This window comes from Heterodontus francisci, chromosome 3, assembly GCF_036365525.1.
Source record: "Heterodontus francisci isolate sHetFra1 chromosome 3, sHetFra1.hap1, whole genome shotgun sequence".
In the NCBI taxonomy this organism is placed as follows: Eukaryota; Metazoa; Chordata; class Chondrichthyes; order Heterodontiformes; family Heterodontidae; genus Heterodontus; species Heterodontus francisci.
The window spans coordinates 160,486,453-160,512,823 of NC_090373.1; the positions used below are offsets into that span (position 1 = coordinate 160,486,453).

A 26,371-nucleotide genomic window follows, 5' to 3' on the forward strand; every position below is an offset into this window, starting at 1 on the left:
GAGCTACAGACATCGTGATGCATTAGGGCGGGGGAAAGTTACCTGGGCACTTTGTTCCAGAATACAGTCTCACCCCTTAGGATAGGCTCATCTGTTTTGGTCAGTGGCCAGGGACAGGAGGGTGTGACTGAGAGTCAGGCAGGTAATGGGATCGAGAAGGTAGGAGTGGAGGAGCCTCAGCCCTTGCAATTGAGTAACAAGTTCCAGGTTCTTGCAGTTTGTATGGACACGAATGAGGGCTGTAGTGTGGATGAGCAGACTGACCATGGCACAGGAAGCTGTTCATGTGAGGGGAGCAAAAAAGGAAAGTAGTAGTAGTCGGGGACAGTATAGTGAGGGGGATTGACATGGTTCTCTGCAGCAAAGAGCGAGAGTCCAGAAGGCTGTGTTGCCTGCCTGGTGCCAGGGTTCGGGACATCTGCTCAGAGCTGAAGAGGAACTTACAGTGGGAGGGGGAGGCTCCAGTCATTGTGGTCCATGTAGGTACAAATAACGTAGGCAGGACAAGGAAGGAGGTTCTGAGTGGTCAGTATAAGGAGCTAGGCACCAAATTAAGAAGCAGAACCTCAAAGGTAATAATCAGTATAAATTTAATTAAATTAATACAAAAAATAATCAGTAGGACGGAGTATAAAGGAAGAAATAATGGGTGCTTGTCAGAAAGGTATAGCGATAATCTTGGGGGATTTTAATCTACAGATAGATTGGAAAAATCAGATGAACAAAGGTAGCCTAGATGAGGAGTGCATAGAATGTTTTCGGGATAGTTTCTTAGAAAAGGACGTTCTGGAGCCAACCAGAGAGCAGGCTGGTATTGTGCAACAGGTTAGGTTTAATTAATGACCTCATAGTGAAGGCACCCCAAGGCAGCAGCAATCATAATATGATTGAATTTTACATTCAGTTTGAGGGAGAGAAAAGTGGATCTATGAATAGTATTTTAAACTTAAATAACGGCAATTATGAGGGCATGAAAGTAGAGCTAGCAAAAGTGAACTATCAAAATAGGTTAAGGATAAGTCAATAGAGATGCAGTGGCAGACATTTCGGGGGATATTTCAGAATACACAGAATAGATATATTCCAAAGAGAAAGAAACATTCCAAGGGGAGGACCCACTATCCGTGGTTAACTAAAAAAGTTAAAGATAATATCAAACTTAAAGAAAAAGCATATAATTGCACAAAGATGGGTGGCAGGTCAGAAGATTGGACAGAATATAAAAAACAGCAAAGTACAACTAAAAGATTAGTAAGGAGGGAAAATTCGAGTACGAGAGAAAGCTGGCGAGAAATATAGAGACAGATAGTAAGAGTTTCTATAGATATTTAAAAAGAAAAGAGTTAACAAAGTGAGCATTGGTCATATAGAAAGTGAATCTGGGGAATTAATAAGGGAAAATAAGGAGATGGCAGATGAATTGAACAGGTATTTTGCATCGGACCTCACCATTGAGGATACAAGTAACATCCCAGAAATAGCTGTTAGTCAGGAAATGATAGGGAGGGAGGAACTCCAGAAAATTACAATCACCAGGAAAGTTCTACTTAACAAATGGTTGGAGCTGCGGGCTGACTAGTCCCCGGGTCCTGATGGACTTTATTCTAGGGTCTTAAAAGAAGTGGCTAGTGGTTTTGATTATGCAGAATTTCCTCTGTTCGGGGAAGGTTCCATTAGATTGCAAAATAGCCAATATAACTCCTTTATTCAAAAAGGGAGGGAGACAGAAAGCAGGAAACTACAGGCCAGTTAGCTTAACATTTGTCATAGAGCAAATGTTAGAAGCTATTATTAATGACTTTATAGCACGGCATTTAGAAAAATGCAAGGTAATCAGGCAGAGTCAACATGGTGTTGTGAAAAGGAAATCATGTTTAACCAATCTATTGGAGTTCTTTGGAGAAGTAACATCTGCTGTGGATAGAGGGGAACTAGTGGATGTACTGGACTTAGATTTCCAGAAGGCATTTGATAAGGTGCCACAGCAATGGATATTGCAGAAAATAATGGCTTATAGTATAGAGGCTAACATATTGGCATGGATAGAAGATTGGCTAGCTAACAGGCAACAGAGAGTAGGCATAAATGGGTCATTTTCTAGTTGGCAAAATGTAACAAGTGGTGTGCCGCAGGGATCAGTGCTGGGGCATCAACATTTTGCAATTTATATAAATGACTTGGATGAAGGGACCGAAGGTATGGTTGCTAAATTTGCTGATGACACAAGATTGATAGGTAAGTAAGTTGTCAAGAGGACATAAGGAGGCTACAAAGGGATATAAATAGGTTAAGTGAGTGGGCAAAAATTGGGCAATTGGAGTATAATGTGGGAAAATGTGAAATTTCCATTTTGGCAGGAAGAATAAAAAAGAAGCTTATTATTGAAATGGTGAGCGATTGCAGAGCTCTGAGGTGCAGAGGGATCTGAGTGTCTTAGTGCATGAATTGCAAAAGTTTAGTATGCAAGTTCAGCAAGTACTTCGGAAAGCTAATGGAATGTTATCATTTGCTGCAAGGGGAATTGAATACAAAAGTAGGGAGGTTATGCTTCAGCTATACAGGGCATTGGTGAGACCACATCTGGAATACTGTGTACAGTATTGGTCTCCTTATTTAAGGAAGGATGTAAATGCATTTGAAGCAGTTCAGAGAAGGTTTACCAGACTGTTACCTGGAATGGGCATGTTGTCCTGTGAGGAAAGGTTGGACAGGCTAGGCTTGTATCCGCTGGAGTTTAGAAGAGTAAGAGGCAACTTGATTGAAACATATAAGACTCTGAGGGAGCTCTTGACAGGGTGGATGTGGAAAGGATGTTTCCTCTTGTGGGAGATTCGAGAACTAGGGATCACTGTTTAAAAATAGGGGGTTACCCATTTAAGACAGAGATGAGGAGAAGTTTTTTCTCTGAGTGTCATGAGTCTTTGGAACTCTCTTCCTGAAAAGGTGGTGGAAGCAGAGTCTTTGAATATTTCTAAGGCAGAGGTAGATAGATTCTTGATATACAAGGGGGTGAAAGGTTATTGGGTGTTTGCAGGACTGTGGTGTTGAAGTTACAATCAAATCAGCCATGGACCTATTGAATGGCGGAGCAGGCTCAAGGGGCCAAGTGGCCTACTCCTCTTAATTTGTATGTTCGTATGCAAAGATTTTATTGTACATGTCAGAAATTTTCAGCACTTGCTTTATCTTGCTCATAGCATCACCAGAAAGTTCCTCATTCATGTCATGCAAACTGCAGCTTTGTTCTCTTTATTGCCTTTGCACGTATGCCTAACCTTTTGTCCTTTTGCAGCACAGAAACTTCCATGATCTAGAGTCTCAATGGGTTGCAAAGATACATCAGAGATGAAAGATTGCATCATTGAAAATCACTATAATGCCTGTCAAGACTCCTGACAGGGTGAATAAAAGTAATTCAGGACAATTATTTCCAATTATAGAGGGAGTGCAAATGAAAGACAGGAATCAAGCCACAGTATCTTTTTAAAAACCATAATACTGCAGTACAGCAGATCAAGTTGAGAGATCTATAACTATGATTTAGTCTTAATACCTATGTATCACAGAGCTTGAATTTTTGCTCTGTGCACATCTCTCTGTCATCTTGCTTTCACGTGAATAATTTGGAAAATCACTTTTGTAAACTAAATTTTGAAAACAACTTCCTGCCATCAAGCATTGGATTCCTTTTGCAAGTGGCTATGCTAAGAGTTGGGTTTAAAGGTGTACGTAGCTATATCTATGAACGGTAATGTACCACTTGGAAATACAATTAAATGTTTCTCAAATTAACAATCAAACCTCCAAAGAAAAAACTCTTGAAGAAATAGTTTATGCAAATTATCCCCTTTCTCTCTCTTCCCCCACCCCCCAACACCTCCCCAGAAAGAACATTGATAAATCATTAAAAACAGCTCTTCCTGGAGAAAATACATTCTGATTGTGTCAGTAATAATGATCCATTATGTCATGTGTCTTAGCCGGTAAAGGCCCAGTATGACGATGTATCTATAAGATGCAATCCTATTTGATTACAATTATGTTAAGCAGGAATCGGCATTTTTCAACTTGCTGCACAGCAAGCCTTGTACTTGAATGGAGCTGAGCACTTAAATGTTGGCAGTAGCATCCCGTAATCATGCTGATCCTTGCTCAGCTTATTGATAGTTTAAGAAATGTAGTCTGTTTCCTAACAATGGAAAATATTGGTAAAGATGCTTCCAAGCACACCAAAATATTGTTCCTATTCACAATGCCCCATATGAAGAAATAACAAAACTCAGTTAAATTATTCACATTTGATAACGACTACTTGATGCCATTCATAACAATACTGATCAGATCAAGCTCTGCTTTCCCTCAAATTTAGTCCCACAGAATTTTTTTTTTTTTGGACCATTTTTTTGCCTGTGTGGAGTTTGCAAGTTCTCCCTGTGTCTGCGTGGGTTTCCTCCGGGTGCTCCGGTTTCCTCCCACAAACCAAAGACTTGCAGGTTGATAGGTAAATTGGCCATTAGCAATTGCCCCTAGTATAGGTAGGTGGTAGGGAAATATAGGGATAGGTGGGGATGTGGTAGGAATATGGAATTAGTGTAGGATTAGTATAAATGGGTGGTTAATGGTCGGCACAGACTCGGTGGGCCGAAGGGCCTGTTTCAGTGCTGTATCTCTAAACTAAACTAAACTAAACTAAACATAGTTCCACTGTAAGAGTTTGTTAATGGCACTGGAGCATGAATGACATCCCTATTCCCTAACCCTTTAATGAATATTGTTACCAAGCCATTATTACACTATTAAGTCATTCTCAGTTTCCATGTTCCAAAAGAAGTGTTTTTCAGTTTATATCAAGCAGCTCCTATCCATCCTGGAGCAGTTTGTTACTGTAGGTAAAGATGAGGTCTCAAGCATCTCCTGGTGCTTTACTTGCCAAATTGAACTTAACATGAGTCAGTTTTATTTATAAAAGTAAAGAGCATCCAGTTATATTGCACCTTTCACAACTTCAGGACATCCCAAAGGACTTTACAGCCAATCGAGTAATTTTAAAATGTAGTCACTGTTGTAATGTAAGGAAGCATCAAAGCAAATTTATTTTTTTATCTTTCACGGGATGTGGGTGTCGCTGGCTCGGCCAGCATTTATTGCCCATCCCTAATTGCTCTTGAGAAGGTGGTGGTGAGCTGCCTTTTTGACCTGCTGCAGTCCATGTGGGGTAGGTATACCCACAGTACTGTTAGGAAGGGAGTTCCAGGTTTTTGACCCAGCGACAGTGAAGAAACAGTGATATAGTTCCAAGTCAGGATGGTGTGTGGCTTGGACGGGAACTTGCAGGTGGTGGTGTTATCATGCGTCTGCTGCCCTTGTCATTTTAGGTGGCAGAGGTCTTGGATTTGGAAGGTGCTGTTGCAGGAGCCTTGGTGAGTTGCTGCATTGCATCTTGTAGATGGTACACACTGCTGCCACTGTGCGTCAGTGATGGAGGGAGTGAATGTTCAAGATGGTGGATGGGGTGTCAGTCAAGTGGGATGCTTTGTCCTGGATGGTGTTGAGCTTCTTGAGTGTTGTTGGAGCTGCACTCATATAAGCAAGTGGAGAGTATTCCATCGCACTCCTGACTTGTGCCTTGTAGATGGTGGCCAGGTTTTGGGGAATCAGGAGGTGAGTTACTCGCCACAGAATTCCCAGCCTTTTGACCTGCTCTTGTAGGCGCTGTATGGCTGATCCAGTTAAGTTTCTGGTCAATGGTAGCCCCCAGGATGTTGGGGGATTCAGTGATGGTCATGCCATTGAATGTCAAGTGGAGATGGTCGGTGGTTAATGGTTAATAAAAAGAAGTGAATAGTAGCAGTGATGCAGTGTGTATTTTTGCATTAGTTTTTGAGCTTAGCTAGTTCCTCGTAGCAGAAAATCATAAATAATTTACACCTGCTGTGCTAAGTTGTATTCTACTAATATTCGCGTAGCTTCCATAAATGTTGAGAAAAGGAGAAGAAATGCTATGTGGCATAACTAGCTCTCCATGAAGGCTCAGGCAGACTTCCAGATTTGAATTTGGAAGGTTGATAAATCACTTTTTAAAGAAAAGTGACCGGAACCCATTTAATTTAAGCCTGCTCATCTTGTTTTAAGCTGCCAAACCAACAGAAACATAGGCACAGAAGGAGGCCATTTGACCCATCGTGTTCATGCCTGCTGAAGAAGAGTTATCCAGTCTAATCCCACCTTCCTCTCTTCATCTGTAGCCTTGTAGGTTATGGCACCTCGAGTGCATATCCAAGTGTTTTTAAATGTAATGAGGGTTTCTGCCTCCACTGCCCTTTTAGGCAGTGAGTTTCAGATCCCCACCACCCTCTGGGTTGAACAAAAAATACTCCTCAACTACCCATTAATCCTTCTACCAGTTACTTTAAATCTGGGCCTCTTGGTTATTGCAAATGAAAATGGGTCTTTCCTATCCACTCTGTCCAGGCCCTCATAACTTCATAGACCTCAGTTGAATCTCCATTCAGCCTCCTCTGTTCCAAAGAAAGCAATCTGGCCTATCCTAGCTATCCTCATAACTAAAATTCTCCATTCCTGGCAACATCCTCATAATTCTCCTCTGTACCCTCTCTAGTGTGATCATATCCTTCCTGTAATACAATGATCAGAAATGTACACAGTACTCTAGCTGCATTCTAACTAATATTTCATACAGTTCCAGCATAACATCCTTGCCCTTATACTCTAGGCCTTGGCCAATAAAGGAAAGTATCTCGTATGCCTCTTGACTATGTTGTTTGCCTGTCCTGCTATTTTCAGAGATCTGTAGGCATACATTCTAAGGTCCCTTTTGTTCCTCTGCACTTTTCAGAATTCTCCATTATTGTGTATATCCATGCCTTGTTTGTCCTCCCTGAATACATTCCCTCCCACTTCTCCGGATTGAATTCCATTTGCCACTTTTCTGTCCACCATTAATATCATCCTGCAGGCTTTCTTCCACGCTATCAACCACGTGGCCAATTTTCATATCAACTGCGAGCTTCTTAATCATGTCTCCTACATTTAACACAAGAACACAAGAAGTAGGAGCAGGAGTAGGCCATTCAGCCCCGAAAGCCTGCCCCACCTTTCAATAAGATCATGGCTGATCTGTTGCAGGCCTCAACTCCTCTTTCGGGCCTGCTCCGCATAACCCTCGACTCCCCGAAATTTCAAAAATCTGTCTACCTCCTCCTTAAATATATTTAGTGACCTAGCCTCCACAACTCTGAGGTAGAGAATTCCAGAGATTCACCACCTTCTGAGAGAAGAAATTCCGTCGCATCTCAGTTTTAAATGTGTGCCCCCTTATTCTGTAACTATGTCCCCTAGTTCGAGATTCCCCCACTAGTGGAAACATAATCCCAACATCTACCCTGTCGAGCCCCCTTAGAATCTTATGTTTCAATAAGATCACCTCTCATTCTTCTAAACTCCAATGAATAAAGGCCTAACCTGTTTAGCCGTTCTTGATAAGACAACCCCTTCATCCCAGGAATCAGCCTAGTGAACCTTTTCTGAACTGCCTCCAATGCTAGTATATCCTTCCTTAAATACGGGGACCAAAACTGTACGCAGTACTCCATGTGTGACCTCACCAACACCCTGTACAGTTGTAACAAGACTTCCCTATTTTTAAACTCTAACCCCCTAGCAATAAAGACCAAAATTCCATTTGTCTTCCTAATTACTTGCTGCACCTGCATGCTAACTTTTTGTGTTTACTGGACAAGAACACCCAGATCCCTCTGTACTGCAGTATTTTGTAATCTTTCTCCATCTAAATAATAATCTGCCTTTTTATTCTTCCTGCCAAAGTGGATTACCTCACACTTTCCCACATTGAACACCATCTGCCAAGTTTTTGCCCACTCACTTAACCTATCTATATCCCTTTGCAGATTCTTTGTGTCCTCATCACAACATGCCTTCCCACCTATTTAAGTCCAAATCATTGATATATACCACAAAGAGCAAGGGATGCAGTACTGAGCCCTGCAGAACTCCACTGGCAATAGCCTTCCAGTCACAAAAACACCAGTCAACCATAACCCTTTGCTTCCTGCCACTGAGCCAGTTTTGGATCCAACTTGCCACTTTCCTTGGGTCCCATGATCAATTTACTGATCAGTCTGTCATGTGGGACCTTGTCAAAGGCCTTGTTAAAATCTGTGTGGACTATATCAAATGCAGTACTTTCATTGATCCTCCTTGTTACCCCCTCAAAAAATTCAATCAAATTAGTCAGATACTGCCTTCCTTTAACATATCCATGCTGACTATCCTATGATTCATCTGTGCCTCTCAAAATGATGACTTATGCCGTCACTCAGAATTTTTTCAAATAACTTGTCCTGAGATTAGGCTGACTGGCCTGTAATTACTCAGGCTATCCCTTCCTTCCTTTTTAAACAACAGTGTAATGTTAGCAGTCCACCCATTCTCCAACACCACTCCTGTAGCCAGGGAGGATTAGGAAATGATGGTTAGAGCCTCTGCTATTTCTTCCCTTAGTAGCCTGGAATACATTCAGGCCTGGTGATTTATCCACTTTCAAGGATGCTAAACACCTTAATATTTCTTCCTTCACCATGTTTATCCTATCCAACATTTCACACTTCTCCTTAATTACAATGTCTCTTTCATCCCTCTCTTTTGTGAAAACAGGTGCAAAGTATTCTTTAAGAACCGTGCCCATGTCTTGTGCCTCCATACACAAATCACCTTTTTTGGTCTCGAATTGGCCCTACTCTTTCCTTAGTTATCCTCTTGCTCTTCATGCATTTATGAAACATCTTCGGGTTTTCCTTGATTTTACTTGCCAATACTTTTTCATGCCCTCCCTTTGCTTTCTGAATTTCCTTTTTAATTTCCCCCTGCACTTTCTTTACTCGTCAAGGTTTTCTGAAATATTGAGCACTTGGCATCTGACATAAGCTTTTTTTGCCTTATCCCACTCTGTATGCTCTTTGACATTCAGAGGGGCCTATATTTTTGAATCCCACTCTTTTTTGAATAAACAAACACATATTTTGAACAAATCCCTTTAGCTGTTTGTATTAATATTTAATACCTTGGTGTTTCCTTTTGGTATCAGCCACAAACAAAGTCAAATCTGTAACAATTGGATAAAGGTATGATATGACTTTGATGAGTGAAGCCAGTTTTTCATCCTCATCTATCATGACGGAATTAAAGAAACCAGTAGTATGCCAAATCTTTAAGGAAATCAGCATAATTTTTCTTACAACTAATCCTAGATGTTGAACAACTTTTCAGAAGGCTTGCAATGATGATTTGGACTTGACATTATTTGAAATTGGTAACTAATTTTTTGCAGGGCTGTGGCAGCATTCCCTTTTGGATGATGACTGAGTTTTATTTACAGAACTTGGAGGGTTCTAAAGCTAAGACCATCCTCTTTTTTTGATTAAACTGTAGTATCAATAATGCATTAAAGCAGAAATAAAAATTGAAATGGATGGAGAACAGCCAAATATAGCATGTGTCATCACAAATTATGGCAGGATAAAATAAATTTATTGGAATGAGTTGGTCATTTATTATTATTACATTAAAGACGCTATATAAGTAGAATCATAATATGAATCATTGGTTACAGCACAGAAGGAGGCTATTCAGCCTGTTGTGTCCATGCCAACTCTCTACAAGAGCAACTCAGGTAGTCCCATTGCCTGCCCTTTCCCTGTAGCCTGGAAATTTTTTCTCTTCAGGTGCTTATCCCATTCCCTTTTGAAAGCCACAATTGAATCTGCTTCTGCCACACTCTAGGTAGTGCATTCCAGATCCTAACCACTTGCTGCACTTAAAAGAAAGTTTTTTGGTTCTTTTGTTAATCACCTTAAATTGGTGCCCTCTGGTTCTCGATCTTTCTGCCATTGGGAACAGTTTCTCCCTATCTGCTTTTTCTAGACCCCTCATGATTTTGAACATCTCTATCAAATCTCCTCTCGACTTTTTCTTCTTGAAGGAGTACAAACCCAGCTTCTCCAATCTATCCTTGTCACTGAAGTCCCTCATCTCTGGAACCATTCTTGTCAATCTTTTCTACACCCTCTCTAAATCATTCATATCCTTCTTCCTACCAAAATGTATCAAATGTACAAAGTTTGCAGTGGAACATAATAACCCCTTTGCTAGTGAAGTTGAAATATGTCAACATTTTCATTGTATTAACTTTTTTCTCCTGTACGAAAAATACAAATATTTGATTTTGTATTTGCTTCCACAGAGATGGGTGATACTTGAACCAGTCTATGACTTGGCGAAGCAATGTCCCTTTTCCAATTTTATCTGTGTTTGTATGAGATGTCTTAGCACATTGGCGCTACCCCGATGATGTAAATAGTATTTGTGTCATACTACAGAATACATTTTGTTATGATGGATCGAAAAAGTTAATGCTACATCTGAAACTTATATCAAATACTTTTTTCTTGGCTGGCAGAAGTTCAATTCCATCCTCATTTTTATTTATTTGTGTCGGTGTTTTTTGTTTTGCAGAAGTATTGCGAAGCCATCCAACTGAATTCTGAAATTGACTACAGGAAAAGATGCCTTCCAGGAGCAGGGAAGCTTTATTATCTGTAAGCTTAAAAAGAAAACTTAAGATAGTCTGTTGTATGGAGAAGTGGTAGTAGAGTGAACCATAATTATCCACCAGAATGTTAAAGACCCTCCCACCTCTTTCTTGGAGTTGATGATGAAAATTGGCAGATAACCAAGAATCTTCAACTTCTGGTACTGTGAATACAGTACGGCAATATCTTAGAACAGGAATGGAACTGATTGCAATACAGGTAACAAAGAAAACATGTCATTTTATTTTCCCCAAAATATGAAGAGAAATACAATAAAGAGTATCAAAATGTGGTATAAGGCTTAGCCCTATGAAAATTCTGGTGGATAATCGGAGTAGGGTTAATTGCACTGTGGGGCTCCGCTGTATTCCCTTTTTATTTTTCTGTCCAATACTGAAGCTGTATACATGATCTCCGCTCGTATCATAAACCTAGCTGGAGTGACCAAACAGTAGCTTTGTGGATCTGTAATAATCTTATAAGCTTGAGTGTTTGCAGCACTGTTGCACTCACAACAGTTTCACAGTGCATTTGTTCTCTATCATTCATAAGCTATACTTGTTCTGTAACCTTCCCTTCATGACCCGAGCATTCAAAATGATCCTATTTGTCATCAGCTTGAACTTTACTGCCCAACAAATACAAAAGTGGTGTCTGGAATGACCCTTGGCCTTTTATAAAAATTTCCTGGATGTCATGAAGGCCTTTGTCACAGCATAGTAACATTGGAAGAGGAGTAGGCCATTTAGCCCCTCATTCAGTGAGGGCATAGCTGATCTGTCAGCTAATCCTCCAAACCTGTGACCTCTACCACCGAGAAGGACAAGGACAGCAGGCACATGGGGACACCAGCACCTGCAAGTTTCCCTCCAAGATACACACACCATCCTACTAGGAACTATATCACTGCTCTTTCACTGTTGCTGGACCAAATTCCCGGAACTTCCTCCCTAATTGCACTGTGGATGTACCTATACCACATGGACTGCAGCGGTTCAAGAAGGCTGCTCATGACAACTCGGGGGCAATTGGGGATTGGCAATAAATGCTGGCCTTGCCAGTGATGCTCACATCCCAAGAACAAATTTTAAAAATACTGCTTACAATGCCACCTATTAATGCAGCTTAGCAGACAAGAGATGAGCAAATTTGCTGTCCAATGCTATTAATGTAATATGGCAATTCCATGATAGCTTGACAGGTACAGCAATTGCTGATGGTGATGGATCCAAAAGGAAACTAGATTGAAAAAGATTTATGGTACTACAAGTAGAACAGGATCCAGGCATGTTGATATACGTATGAGAGAGGATAGAATGAGCTGATGGAGTAACTAACTGTAACCTTTCAAAAATCTTTGAAGATGGTAATGTGGTAAAGGACTGGAGAGTGACAAATGTTAAATCCCTGTTCAGTGAAGAGTAAAGTGATAGTGAGGGTATTAATGCCAGTTTGGCTTTGTTGTGGGCAAATTGCTGGAGCCCATTTCGGTTGGGATGAAATAACTAAACATTTTACTGAGGATTTACAAATGGCTGGTCATGCTTGACTGATTTCATTGTTTTTCTCTGTTCAAGAAAACAACAACAGTTCTTGGCAAAGAAAACTTGCATTTATCTGCTGCCTTTCATATCCTCAGGACATACCAAAGCACTTCATAGACAGTGAATTACTTTTAAGTGCGGCGCAGTGGTTAGCACCGCAGCCTCACAGCTCCAGCGACCCGGGTTCGGATCTGGGTACTGCCTGTGTGGAGTTTGCAGGTTCTCCCTGTGACCTCGTGGGTTTCCTCCGGGTGCTCCGGTTTCCTCCCACATGCCAAAGACTTGCGGGTTGATAGGTAAATTGGCCATTGTAAAAATTGCCCCTAGTGTAGGTAGGTGGTAGGAGAATTGAGGGAAGGTGGGGATGTGAGAGAGAAAATGGGATTAATGTAGTATTAGTATAAATGGGTGGTTAATGGTCGGCGCGGACTCGTTGGGCCGAAGGGCCTGTTTCGGTGCTGTATCTCCCAATGACTCTATGCAGTCACTATTTTGTAGCAAGCATGGCAGCCAAAATGCCTAGAGGAAGGTCCTCCAACGAGATGAATGGCCAATTTGTCTGTTGAGTGGTGTTGATTGAGGCAAGAAGGCCATTGGGACACCAGGAGCACACTCTGTTGTTCCTTGGGGAAAAAATACTGTGAGATCCTTTGCATCTACCTAAATAGACAGAAAAGGCCTTGTTTTAACATCTCAGTGAAATAGGGCAACCTCTGACAATAGAGCTCTCCATCAGTACTGCAATGAAGTGTAAGGCTAGATTAGGTGTTCAGGTCATAGAGTTGGTTTGAATCCACAACCTTCAGGCTCAGAAAAGAGGGTGCTAGCACTGAGTCAAGTTGATGTAGGTAAAAGGAATACGGTAAATGTATAAAAACAGAAAGTGCTGGAAATACTCAGCAGGTCAGGCAGCCTCTGTGGAGAGTTTACATTTCTTTACTGTGACTTCTCATCAGAACTGGCAAAAGTTAGAAAAGAAGTAGGTTTTAAGCAAGTGAAGTGGGGGAGGGGGGTGGTTGGTGGGGAAGAGAACAAAAGGCAAGGTATGGGATAGGGCAGAGGGCAGGAGAGATTAAATAACAAAGCTGTCATGGGACAAAGGCGAATAGTGTATTCGTGCTTGTGTTGAAAGATAAAGCATTAGTCCAGAGAGAATGTTAATAGCAGAATAATGAGCAGCTCTGTCTACATGAAAAACTGGCACATGGTTTAAAAACTAAAATGAAATAATACCAAATAAAAAAAAGCCAGTCATGCTCTGGAGTTATTGAACTCAATGTTCAGTCCACAAGATTGTAGAGTAATCAAAAGATCAGGCGCTGCTCCTCGAGCTTGCGTTGATGTTCACTGAAACACTGCAGTATGCCAAGGACAGAAATGTGGGCATGAGAGGGGGGTGGGGGGGTGCAGGTGGGGTAGTGTTGAAATGGCAAGCAACCGGAAGCTTGGGGTCATGCTTTCAGACTGAGTGGAGGTGTTCCGCAAAACGATCAAACAGTCTGCGTTTGGTCCCTCCAATGTAGAGGCGACTGCATTGTGAGCAGCGAATACAGTATACTAAATTGAAGGAAGTACAAATTGCTGCTTCACTTGGAAGGAGTATTTGGGGCCTTGGACGGGGAGGAGAGAGGAGGTAAAAGGGCAGGTATTACACCTCCTGTGATTGCGTGGGAAGGGGACGAGGTGTCGGGGGTGATGGAGGAGTGGACCACTGTGTCGTGGAGGGAATGATCCCTTCGGAATGCTGACAGGGGAGGGGAAGGGAGGATGTGTTTGGTGGTGGCATCATGCTGGAGGTGGCGGAAATAGTGGAGGATGATCCTTTGGATGTGGAGGCTGGTGGGATGGAAGGTGAGGACAAGGGGTATCCTGTTGCGGTTCTGGGAGGGAGGGGAAAGGGTGAGGGCAGAAGTGCAGGAAATAAGTTGGTCACAGTTGAGGGTCCTGTCAACCACAATGGTGGGGGGAAACCTCTGTTGAGGAAAAAGGAAGACATATCAGAAGTGCTGTTGTGGAAGGTTGCATCATCAGAACAGATGTATCGGAGACAGAGAAACTGGGAGAATGGGTTGGAGTCATTACAGGAAACATGGTGTGAGGAAGAGTAGTCAAGGTAGCCATGAGAGACAGTGGGCTTTCAAAGAATATTAGTATACAGCCTATTCCCAGAGATGGAGACAGAAAAGTTGAAGAAGGGAAGGGAAGTATCGGAGATAGACCATGTAAAGGTGAGAGAAGGTGGAAATTGGAAGCAAAGTTGATGAAGTTTTCCAATCTGGGGCGAGAGCAGGAAGTGGCACCAATACAGTCATCAATGTACCGGAAAAAGAGGTGAGGGAGGAGGCCTGAGTAGGACTGGAACAAGGAATGTTCGACATATCCCACAAAGAGACAGGCATAACATTTTATTTGAAGAAAGTGAGTGAAGGAGAAGTTGTTCAATGTGAGAACAAGTTCAGCCAGACGGAGGAGGGTGGTGGTGGATGGGGACTGGCTGGGCCTCTGTTCAAGGAAGAAGCAGAGAGCCCTCAAACCATCCTGATGGGGGCTGGAGGTGTAGAAAGATTGGACGTCCATAGTGAAAAGAGGCGGTTAGGGCCAGGAAACTGGAAATTATCGAAATGACGTAGGGCATCCGAAGAGTCACAGATGTAGGTGGGAAGAGATTGGACCAGGGGACAAAAGATTGCGTCAAGATAGGAAGAAATAAGTTTAGTGGGGCACGAACGGCTGAAACGATGAGTCTGCCAGGACAATCCTGTTTGTGGATTTTAGGAAGGAGGTAGAAGTGGGCTGTCTAGGGTTGTGAGACTGAGGTTGGAAGCTGTAGAGGGAAGATCTCCAGAGGAGATGAGGTCAGTGACAGTCCTGGAGACAGTGGCTTGATGTTCAGTGGTGGGGTCATGGTCCGGGGGAGGTAGGAAGAAGTGTCTGAGAGTTGGCACTCAGCCTTTGCAAGGTAGAGATCAGTACGCCAGATGACAAGAGCACCACCGTTGCCAGCAGCTTTGATCACAATGTTGGGGATAGACTTGAGGGAACAGAGTTCAGCAAGATCGGAGGGAGACAGTTTAGAGTGAGCGAGGGAAGCGGAGAAATTGAAATGGCCGATGTCACGCCAACAGTTCTTAATGAAAAGATCAAGAGTGGCTAACAGGTCAGAGGGAGGGGTCCAGGCGGAGGGAGAATGCTAGAGGTGGGTGAATGGGTCTGCTGGTTGGGGGGAGGACTCCTGGTCAAAGAAGTGAGCACGGAGGCAAAGTCGATGGAAGAAGAGCTCAACGTCATGCTGAGCGCAAAATACGTTGAGGTGGGGGCGTAAAGGGATAAAACTGAGTCCTTTGTTAACTACAAAGTGTACGGTAAGTGTATATATTGATTCTCTGAAGATATTTGATCAGGTAGTGTATGAGACTAAGAAGGGTGGTAATGAAGACAATGTAGATGCGTGGATAAAGAGATGGCTACAAGGCAGAAAGCCAAGAGTATGGATTTTTTTCGAGTGGTAGGATGCAGGTACTGGTGTACTCCAGGGATCTGTGGTGGAAACTCTCATTTTGTAAAATGGCTTAGATGTCAGCTCAAGAAGTATGATAAAGTTCTCTGATACCATTCAAGGAGCAAGGCAAACTAACGACATAGATAGGTTTACAGATTAGGCAGATAAATGGCAATGCAGTCCAATGCATAAAAATGTGAAGTAGTAAATTTGAGAAAAAGAAGTGAAAGGAAATGTACCTTAAATAGTAAGATTCTTAAAAGTAGAGGAACAAAGAAATCTATGGGTGCAAATACATAGATCTTTAAGGTTGGGAGTACAGTTAGAAAAGTCCATTAAAAGACAAATGGGATTCTGGTTATTATAAAGGGGCATTGAATATAAAATCAAAGAAATTATGCTAAACTTATACAAGACGTTGACGAAGCTACAATTGAAATATTGCATGCATCCAACTATAGGAAATTATATTAGAGTCATGGCAAGTGTCGATTTTAAATCACGAGAGAAATATCAGGAGAGTGGTTATAGCAATGAAGAGAGATTCAAAAAATGTTTTTTTCCCACTGGAACAGAAATTAATGGGGAAATCTAATTGAGGGTGTCAAGATTTTGAGAGGATAAATAGTGGAAGATTATTTCCTCTGGTGACCTTGTAATAAGGGGGTAGATTAAGCATCAGCACTGGAAGAATGAATGGGGTGGTTGGAAGAATTTTTTGGAAAATAGAATGGTTTACACTTAAGACAGACGCTAAATCATCTCTTAGAGGGGAATTGCACAAGTACTTGAAAAGCAAAGATGTAAATGAATATGGGAAAAGGGTAAGAAAATTGAATGAGAGTAGGTCGCTCCAGTTGAAGAGCTGAAGCTAGCACAAATCAGTTCCTCCTAAGTTGTAATTTATATACTGTTATGCTGTAGTGCACTCATTAAAACAAATGGTGTAAAGCAAGGCCCCAAGCCACTTTAGGATTTCTGTTAGCTGCCATGCTTGTCTATGCTATAACAGATTTGAACAAGGAGATCTACTGACAACAGATGATACCATTTTCAATATCGACAACGAATGACCAAAACTATAAGATAACTTGCAATTTGTGAACATTAATTTGCTAGTCATTCATCTATACTCACCCATTCTGATGATCTACAACATTTTATTAATTTGCTGTGACAACCTTGTATTATGGTTTCACCATGAGCTTGAAAAGACCCAAAACAATGCGGTCAAATGTAAGGTTGACCTAGCACAATGAGATTAGTATCATAATGAAAGCACAAATCTAAATACCTTTGATAGTTTTAGGTGCTTAGACATTTTAGAATCCTTAAATTCTTATTGGCAATTTGCAGTTCTACCAGGAACTGAAAAAGACATGCAGAATACAGATGGAAGGTGTTGTCGACAGTGCTATCAAGTTGCACTTGCTTAGCAATAATCTGCTCAGTAATGCTCAGTTTGGGTTCCACCAGGGCCATTCAGCTCTTGACCTCATTACAGCCTTGGTTCAAACATGGACAAAAGAACTGAACTCAAGAGGTGAGGTGAGAGTGACTGCCCTTGACATCAAGGCAGCATTTGACAGAGTATGGCATCAAGGAGCCCGAGAAAAACTGAAGTCAATGGGAATCGGGGAAAACTCTCCACTGGTTGGAGTCATACCTAGCACAAAGGAAGATGGTTGTGGTTGTTGGAGGTCAATCATCTCAGCGCCATGACATCAATGCAGGAGTTCCTCAGGGTAGTGTCCTAGGCCCAACCATCTTCAGCTGTTTCATCAATGACTTTCTTTCCATCGTAAGGTCAGCAGTGGGGATGTTCGCTGATGATTGCAAAATGTTCAGCACTATTCACGACTCCTCATATTGAAGTAGTCCGTGTAGAAATGTAGCAAGACCTGGACAATATCCAGGCTTGGGCTGATAAGTAGCAAGTAACATTCGGGCCACACAAGAACCAGGCAATGACCATTTCCAACAAGAGAGTATCTAATCATCTCCCCATGACATTCAATGGCATTACATTCGCTGAATCACCCACTATCAACATTATGGGGGTTACCATTGACCAGAAACTGAACTGGAGTAGTCATGTAAATACTGTGGCTACAAGAGCAGGTCAGAGGCTAGGAATCCTGCTGTTAGTAACTCGCCTCCTGACTCCCCAAAGCCTGTCCACCATCTACAAGGCACAAGTCAGGAGTGTGATGGAATACTGTCCACTTGCCTGGATGGGTGCAGCTCCAACAACACTCGAGGCTCGACACCATCCAGGACAAAGCAGCCCGCTTGATTGACAAACATTCACTCCCTCCTCCACCGACGCACAATGGCAGCAGTGTGTACCATCTACAAGATGTACGGCAGCAATGCACCAAGACTCCTTAGACAGCACCTTCCAAACCCGCGACCTCTACCAACTAGAAGGACAAGGGCAGCAAATGCATGGCAACACCACCACCTGCAGGTTCCCCTGCAAGCCACACCCCATCCTGACTTGGAACTATATCGCCATTCCTTCACTGTTGCTGGGTCAAAATCCTAGAACTCCCTTCCGAACAGCATTGTGGATGTACCTATCCCAAATGGACTGCAGGAGTTCAAGAAGGCAGCTCACCACCACCTTCTCAAGGGCAATTAGGGATGGGCAATAAATGCTGGCCTAGCCAGCAACACCCACATGCCATGAACAAATTTTTTTAAAATTTAGATCATTGTATATAGGAACACATGAAGCTGACTTCTTTTGTACAGTGCACTTGTGCTCATGATTCTTTAATATAGCTGTGAATCCTGCATTCCTTACCATTGATCTGTGAAGCAACTAGAAAGACGAGACCAGAGGCATATGTGATCTTCTAACAAAATTAAGTTCAGGATAGAATGATGAGTAACCCAAACATTTGCAAAATACCAACATGGATAGCATCAAAATCATTGCTGTATAGGCTTATTTGTAGTGGGCCAGGCATCATATATCTACAAATGCTTTCCAAAGTTGTATTCTAATTGCATGATGACTGAGGAAAAATAAGTCAGTGGTCAATGGAAATATTTCAAGAATAATCTTAAGATTTAAAGAAGTTGACATTCATCCAGAAACTGGAAAAATTAGCAAAAGATCGGTAGCCTGGAAATCTGAGAAGTTTAGCACCACATGTTTGAGAACCAGAAGTGTCAACATTAGAAGAAAAACAGTGGATAATAGGTACATGTGACTGTTAGCATGAGCATACATTGGGTTGTGGAGCCGCTCCTGTAAACACTGCTGACTCCGACTCTTCCCTATGCTTGTATGTTCTGACTATGTTTCATAGAGTCATTTACGGCACAGAAGGAGGCCATTGACAGATTATTTATTTGCTGCTACAAGTGAACTATGAAGCCGTAAGATTTACTGAATTTGGTGTGATCGAAACATAAAAATACATATATGTAGAAATGTTCATAATGGGTCGGTAACCCTTTCTAAGCACTTTTTTTGTAGAAATATAATCGTCATTTTGAAAAATAATTTTTGATTACTAGTAAAATGAATTTAATAGTTAACTGGACGCTGCAAACAGTAAATGAAGACAAAGACTAATACATGGTCTGTCTTTACAATTTGAAAGTGAGCTTTCTATTTGCTAAAGCAATAGAAAGCATCAGAAGTGAGGCAATAGCATTCTTTAATCCTTCAATTTTTTCAAAACTGATTTCAAGAGTAACTTAATGAAGTTGCATTTCAAGTATGCAATGAACAAGTGTTGCATAATAAAATCTGAATAATATCTATTATTCAAATGTGAAGCTCGACACAATTCTCACAATCCAGTCAGCAGGAAAATAACATGTTGTAACTGTGAATATTCAAACACCGTGAACAATTTCCTATCAGTCACTCCGTTGTTGAAATGAGCTACTTTAAACATGGGATCAAAAGCCACCGTCTGCTTCTTTAATTACAAAGGAAATAAAGCAATTTAAAATTCATGACAGTTTACAAAAAAATAGTGTGTAATTTTGACATCTGTTCCAAAGAAAAAATGGTATACAAGCTACTCCACTTAGAAATGTTGTTTCATTATTTTCATTGGTTCGGAGTGCTAAACAGAAGGAAACTATTCTTAAAATCAAGTTTGTGCATTGGAATTAACAAAAGCAATTAACTGGTATCACTTAAGTGCAATTCTCCCATCCATCCATTTAATAGAAGTTGCTGTAACTTTTTAAAATTGTTTTATATTCAGCTGTTCAACAATGCTCTTAAATCACGAGAAATATTCCATATACCTCACTTATTTGTCTTCCTCCCTTCCTTCTGTGACTGTGAAAGAATTTACATCAATATAAGACCTTTCATGAACTCGGTACGTCTCAACGTGTTTCACTTTTGTAATGTAGGGAAACTTCTTTATATGAGGCAAAACTAACTGGCCTAAGAAGCCAGGAATTCTTGGGATCGGCTGGCAATCAAAGAATTAAATTGTGCTTTTCTCCCCCTGCTTAGAAGGGCTTTGTATTTATTCAATGAAAACACTTCAAAATATTGTAAAAACTCTAAACTAATAAATAAAATTAGTTTAATGAAGGAAAACATTCCATTTGAATACTTAAAAAACACATTTTTCCTGGTTGTTCCTTTCGAATAGATTAGAGGGTGTTTATTTTGTGTTTAAATTTGAAGAATCATTATTTTACTAAACAGACACTATAAACCAATAACACTTTAGGATCATTTTTCATAATTTTACACTTAGAAGAAACAGGTTTATAGAAAGTTACTGTACAAAAATTTGATTTGGACAAAGTGAGAGAATAGTGAATACTTGGAAGAATCTTGGGATCTAAATAAAGCCTTGGAACTACTCCCAAGATATCTGCACTTTTTTTTAATTGGCTGGTTTTATTCATTTTGGGGAGAGTATATTTTTGTTCTGTGTTGATGATGGCAGTTGACAGATCTCATTGCACTCTAGTTAGCTCTAAACACAGGTCATACTTGTTTACTATGTGATGATGACAGTACCAATAACAGTGACCTGGCTCAAAGAAGGGGAGGATTGGGGACTGGAAGTGCCGCCAATGAGCCCCCTCGAGGCCTCATTTAAATGGAGGGAGCGGAGCGGCAGCCACCGATGACGTAGAGGGGGCGGTCGCTGCGTCCCCGGCAACGGCGTCTCCGGCAAAGGTGTCCGGCGCCACTGCGCAGGCACCAGTGCCATTTTAAAGGGCTGCAAGCCCTTAGAAGTAATTGTAATTTTTAAAGTAATATTTTGGTGCATTTAGTATTCAAATTGCAATAAATGATGGAGGCCCTTTCCCACCAGCCGCCCAGTGTTTATTTTCAAGGCAATATGAACAACATGATCTTTATTCCCAACCCCAACTTTCCCCCCCAACCTCTTCACTTTCGCTCTTCAACCCCTTCCCACCATCCCCACAGCCAATAAAAAATGTTTTCCCCGCTCTCTTCCCCCCCCCGCCCACCCCCCGCCAGCCCTGAAAATTTTACTCCTGTCTCTAGTTTCCCGCCTCGGAACTCCATATGGAGTTCTGACGGCGCGCGAGCTGCGATTGGGGGGCGTAAAATCGGTGTGGGATGGCCGCCGCCAGCAGGTAAGGTCATTTGCATCTTGTTTATGTTCATTTAAATATTAACATGGAGACCCCACTGCCAAGCGGAGGGGGGGGGTTGCACCAAGGTCCCCCTGCCACCAGCAATATGGGGCGGGCCCTTCTCGACGTCAGGGGTGGGGGCGGACCTCTCCCCGCAGAATTCTACGGGGCCCCCTGCTGCAACCCACAGTGTCGAGGGGATGGTAAAATTCAGCCCAATATTCCTGCCTACAAGGAAAGATAGCGAAGGAAGAAAAGGAGGGGGTGGCATGGTGATATTGATCAAAGAAGTGATGAATAGCACTGCAACGGGATGATGTAGTTGATAGGTCAAACATGGACTCTATTTGGCCAGATTTAAAGAATTATTGTGCTGCTGGGTGTGTACTATAAATAGTGGCATGGAAGTAAAGGAGCAAATTTGCAGTTAAATCAGAGAAAGATTTAAGTATTATAGAGTACTACTAATGGGTGACCAGTTATTCTAGTATAAACTGGGATAGTAACAGTGTAAAGCAAAACAAAGCAGAAAAGGAACTCCTGAAACATGTACAGGAGAACTTTCTTGATCAGTGTATTTCCAGCCTAATGAGGAAGGAAACAGTGCTGTATCTAGGTCTGAGGAATGAATTGGGAAAAGTGAGCATATTTCAGTGGGGGAATATTTGAGGAACAGTGATCATAATATCAAGCTTCGAATAGTTCTGAAAAAGAACAGGGAACAATCAAGCACAAAAATACTTAACTGGAAGAATGCTATTTTTAGTGAATTGCAAAGGGATCTTGTCCAGGTGGATTTTAATCAAATATTGGGAGGCAGAACAGTACTTGAACAATGGGATGCCTTCAAAGATGATATAGTTTAGGTACAGAGTTGATACATTCCCACAAGGAAGAGAGGAAGGACAGCCAAAGCTAGAGGTCCTTGGATGATTAAAGATAAAGATATTAAAATCAAACAGAAAAAGGAGGCTTAAAACAAAAGTAATGTTCATAATGCAGTAGAGAACCAAAGTTGAATACAGAAAGCACAGAGGAGATCTAAAATCGAGAATAAGGGGCCAAGAGAGAGTATGAGAATAGATTGGCAGCTAACATAAAGGTAAATCCTAAAGTTTTTACAGGCACATTATAGTAAAAGGGAAAAAGAAAGATTGGGGCCAATTAGGGACCAAAAAGGAAATCATCTTGTGGAGTCAGAGGACATGGCTGAGGTATTAAATTTGTATCAGTCTTCACTAAAGAAGAGGATGCTGTCAATGTTGGAGTAATGAAGGAAGTACTGTAGTAGTGATATCAGGGGGTCACAGTCTCAGAATAAGGGATTGGCTATTTTGGACTGAGATGAGGAGAAATCTTTTCACTGAAAGGGTTGTGTATCTTCAGAATTCTCTATCCTGGAGAACTGTAGATGCTCAGTTGTTGAGCATATTCAAGAGAGAGACCAATATGTTTTTTGGATTCAAGTGTCAGTCATGGCTCAGTTGGTAGCACTCTCACCTCTGAGTCAAAAGGTTCTGGACTCAAGTCCCAGTCCAGGACTTGAGCACAAAAATCGAGGCTGACACTCCAGTGCAGTACTGAGAGAGTGCTGCATTGTCAGAGGTGTCGTCTTTCAGGTGAGATGTTGAACCGAGGCCCTGTCTGCCATCTCAGGTGGATGTAAAAGATTCCATGGAACTAATTCGACGAAGAGCAGGGAGTTATCCCTGGTGTCCTGGTCATATTAATCCCTTAATCAACATCACAAAAAACAGATTATCCAGTCATCGTCACATTGCTGTTTGTGGGAGCTTACTATGCGCAAATTGGTTGTGTTTCCTATATTAGAACAGTGACTACGCTTCAGAAGTAATTCAGTAACTGTAAAGCACTTTGAGACGTCTGGTTATGAGAAGCACTATATAAATACAAGTCTTTTTCTTTTTTGGATACTAAGAGAATCAAGGGATACAGGAATAGTGTGGGAAGTTGGAATTGAGGTAGAAGATCAACCATGATCTTTTTGAATAGTAGAGCAGGCTAGAAGGGCCGAATGGCCTTGAGCTCTTATTTCTTCAGCTTTTATGTGCATATATTGGGTAGGTTAACAGTAGATTGTACTTAAAAGGTTGACAGTACTCAAAGTAGAAGCTGGGATGTATCCAAGGTTACTGACAGATGTAAGGGTGGAAATTGCAGAGGCGATGGTCACAATCTGCCAATCTTCATTAGATATGGACGAGGTGCCAGAGGCCTGGGCAATTACAAATGATACAGACATGCTCAAAAAATGCAGAGAAATAATTCTGGCAACTGTTTGGCCAGTCAGCCTCGTTGGTGGTGGGAATACTTTGAGGCAATAATCTGGGGCAAAATTAACTGACATTTTGGAAAATATATGCTAATAAATGATAGTCAGCACCGATTTGTTAAAAGCAAATAGCATTAGACTAACTTGATTGAGTTCATTAAATCTCAGAATATAGGCCCAATTTACTCAGCCTCTCATCATTGGACAACCCTGTCATTCCAGAAACCAATCTAGTGAACCTTCGCAAGTATACCCTTAAATATAGAGACCAAAACTGCATACAGTACTACAGGTGTGGTCTCACCAAAGACCTGTATTTTAGCAAGACTTCCCTATTCCTGTACTCCAATCCCCTTGCAATAAAGGTATCAGGCCTCTTCCTAAAGTCCCCAGCATCACAGATGCCAGACTTCAGCCAATTCGATTCACTCCGCGTGATATCAAGAAACGTCTGAAGGCACTGGATACTGCAAAAGCTATGGGCCCTGACAATATTCTGTCAAAAGTACTGAAGACCTGAGCTCCAGAACTTGCCGCGCCCCTAGCCAAGCTGTTCCAGTACAGCTACAGCACTGGCATCTACCCGGCAATGTGGAAAATTGCTGAGGTATGTCCTGTACACAAAAAGCAGGACAAGTCCAACCCGGCCAGTTACCGCCCCATCAGCCTACTCTCAATCATCAGTAAAGTGATGGAAGGTATCATCAACAGTGCCATCAAGCGGCACTTGCTTAGCAATACCCTGCTCAGTGACGCTCAGTTTGGTTTCCGCCAGGGCCACTCAGCTCCTGACCTCATTGCAGCCTTGGTTCAGACATGGACAAAAGAGCTGAACTCAAGAGGTGAGGTGAGAGTGACTGCCCTTGACATCAAGGCAGCATTTGACTGAGTATGGCATCAAGGAGCCCTAGCAAAACTGAGGTCAATGGGAATCAGGGAGGAAACCCTCCGCTGGCTGGAGTCATACCTAGCACAAAGGAAGATGGTTGACCTCCATCAACCACAATCATCTGAGCTCCAGGACATCACAGCAGGAGTTCCTCAGGGTAGTGTCTTAGGCCCAATCATCTTCAGCTGCTTCATCAATGACCTTCCTTCAATCATAAGGTCAGATGTGGGGATGTTCGCTGATGATTACACAATGTTCAGCACCATTCGTGACTCATAGAGAGAGATACAGCACTGAAACCTCAGATACTGAAGCAGTCCGTGTAGAAATGCAGCAAGACCTGGACAGTATCCAGGCTTGGGCTGATAAGTGGCAAGTAACATTCGCGCCGCACAAGTGCCAGGCAATGACCATCTCCAACAAGAGAGAATCTAAGTATCTCCCCTTGACATTCAATTGCATTACCATCGCTGAATCCCCCATTATCAACATCCTAGGGTCTACCATTGACCAGAAACTGAACTGGAGTAGCCATATAAATACCGTGGCTACAAGAGCAGGTCACAGGCTAGGAATCCTGAGGTGAGTAACTCACCTCCTGACTCCCCAAAGCCTGTCCACCATCTACAAGGCACAAATGAGGAGTGTGATGGAATACTTTCCACTTGCTTGGATGGGTGCAGCTCCAACAACACTCAAGAGGCTCGACACCATCCAGGACAAAGCAGCCCACTTGATTGGCACCCCACCTACAAACATTCACTCCCTCCACCACCGACACACAGTGGCAGCAGTGTGTACCATCTACAAGATGCACTGCAGCAACGCACCAAGGCTCCTTAGCACCTTCCAAACTTCTACCGACTAGAAGGACAAGGGCAGCAAATACATGGGAACACCACCACCTGCAAGTTCTCCTCCAAGTCACACACCATCCTGATTTGGAACTATATCGCCATTCCTTCACTATCACTGGGTCAAAATCCTGGAATTCCCTTCCTAACAGCACTGTGGGTATACCTATCCCAAATGGACTGCAGCAGTTCAAGAAGGCAGCTCACCACCACCTTCTCAAGGGCAATTAGCGATGGGCAATAAATGCTGGCCTGGCCAGTGACACCCACATCCCATGAATGAATAAAAACAAAATGCCATTTGCCTTCCAATTGCTTGCTGTACTTGCATGCTAACTTTCTGCATTCCTTTTGCGATTATACCCAAGTCTCTCCAAATGTCAACATTCAGAAGTTTCATAAAATAAAAACAAGAACTGCTGGAAATACTCAGCAGGCCTGGCAGCATCTGTGGAGAGAGTAGCAGAGTTAACGTTTCAGGTCAGTGACCCTTCATCGGAACTGAAGGTTTCTGAAGGGTTCAGAAGTTTCATGCCTTTTTAAAAAATATTCTGCTTTTTTATTCTTACTACCAAAGTGAATAACCTCACACTTCCTCACATGATACTCCATCTGCTACCTTGTTTCCCAATTCATTTATGCTGTCTATATCTCTTTGCAGCCTCTTTCTGTCCTCCTCACAGCTTTCATTCCCACCTAGCTTTGTATCATCAGCAAACTTAGATACATTACTCTCGGTCTCTTATAGATTGTAAATAGCTGAGGCCCCAGCACTGATCCTTTGCGGCTTCACGAGTTAGAGCCTGCCAATTTGAAAATGCCCCATTTATCCCTACTCTGTGCTTCCTGTCCATTAGTCAATCCTCTATCCATGCTACTATATTATCCCCAATTCCATGAGTACTTACCTTACATATTAACCTTTTGTGTGGCACCTTATCAATTGCCTTTGGAAATCCAAGTATACTACATCTACTGGTTCACCTTTATCTACCCTACTAGTTACATCCTCAAAAAAACACTAATAAATTTGTCAATCATGATTTCCCTTTCGTAAAAC

General features: G+C 42.0%; 1 protein-coding gene across 2 annotated transcripts in view; it reads left to right on the top strand.

Annotated features, from left to right (window-relative positions):
• afg1lb (AFG1 like ATPase b) overlaps window positions 1–26,371 on the top strand; it is a 215,575-nt gene that overhangs the window by 131,189 nt on the left and 58,015 nt on the right. For both annotated transcript variants that reach the window (XM_068027166.1, XM_068027167.1), the window contains one exon: window positions 10,552–10,634. In XM_068027166.1, coding sequence (XP_067883267.1) covers window positions 10,552–10,634 — 83 coding nt within the window. The remainder of the gene's footprint in view (window positions 1–10,551; window positions 10,635–26,371) is intronic.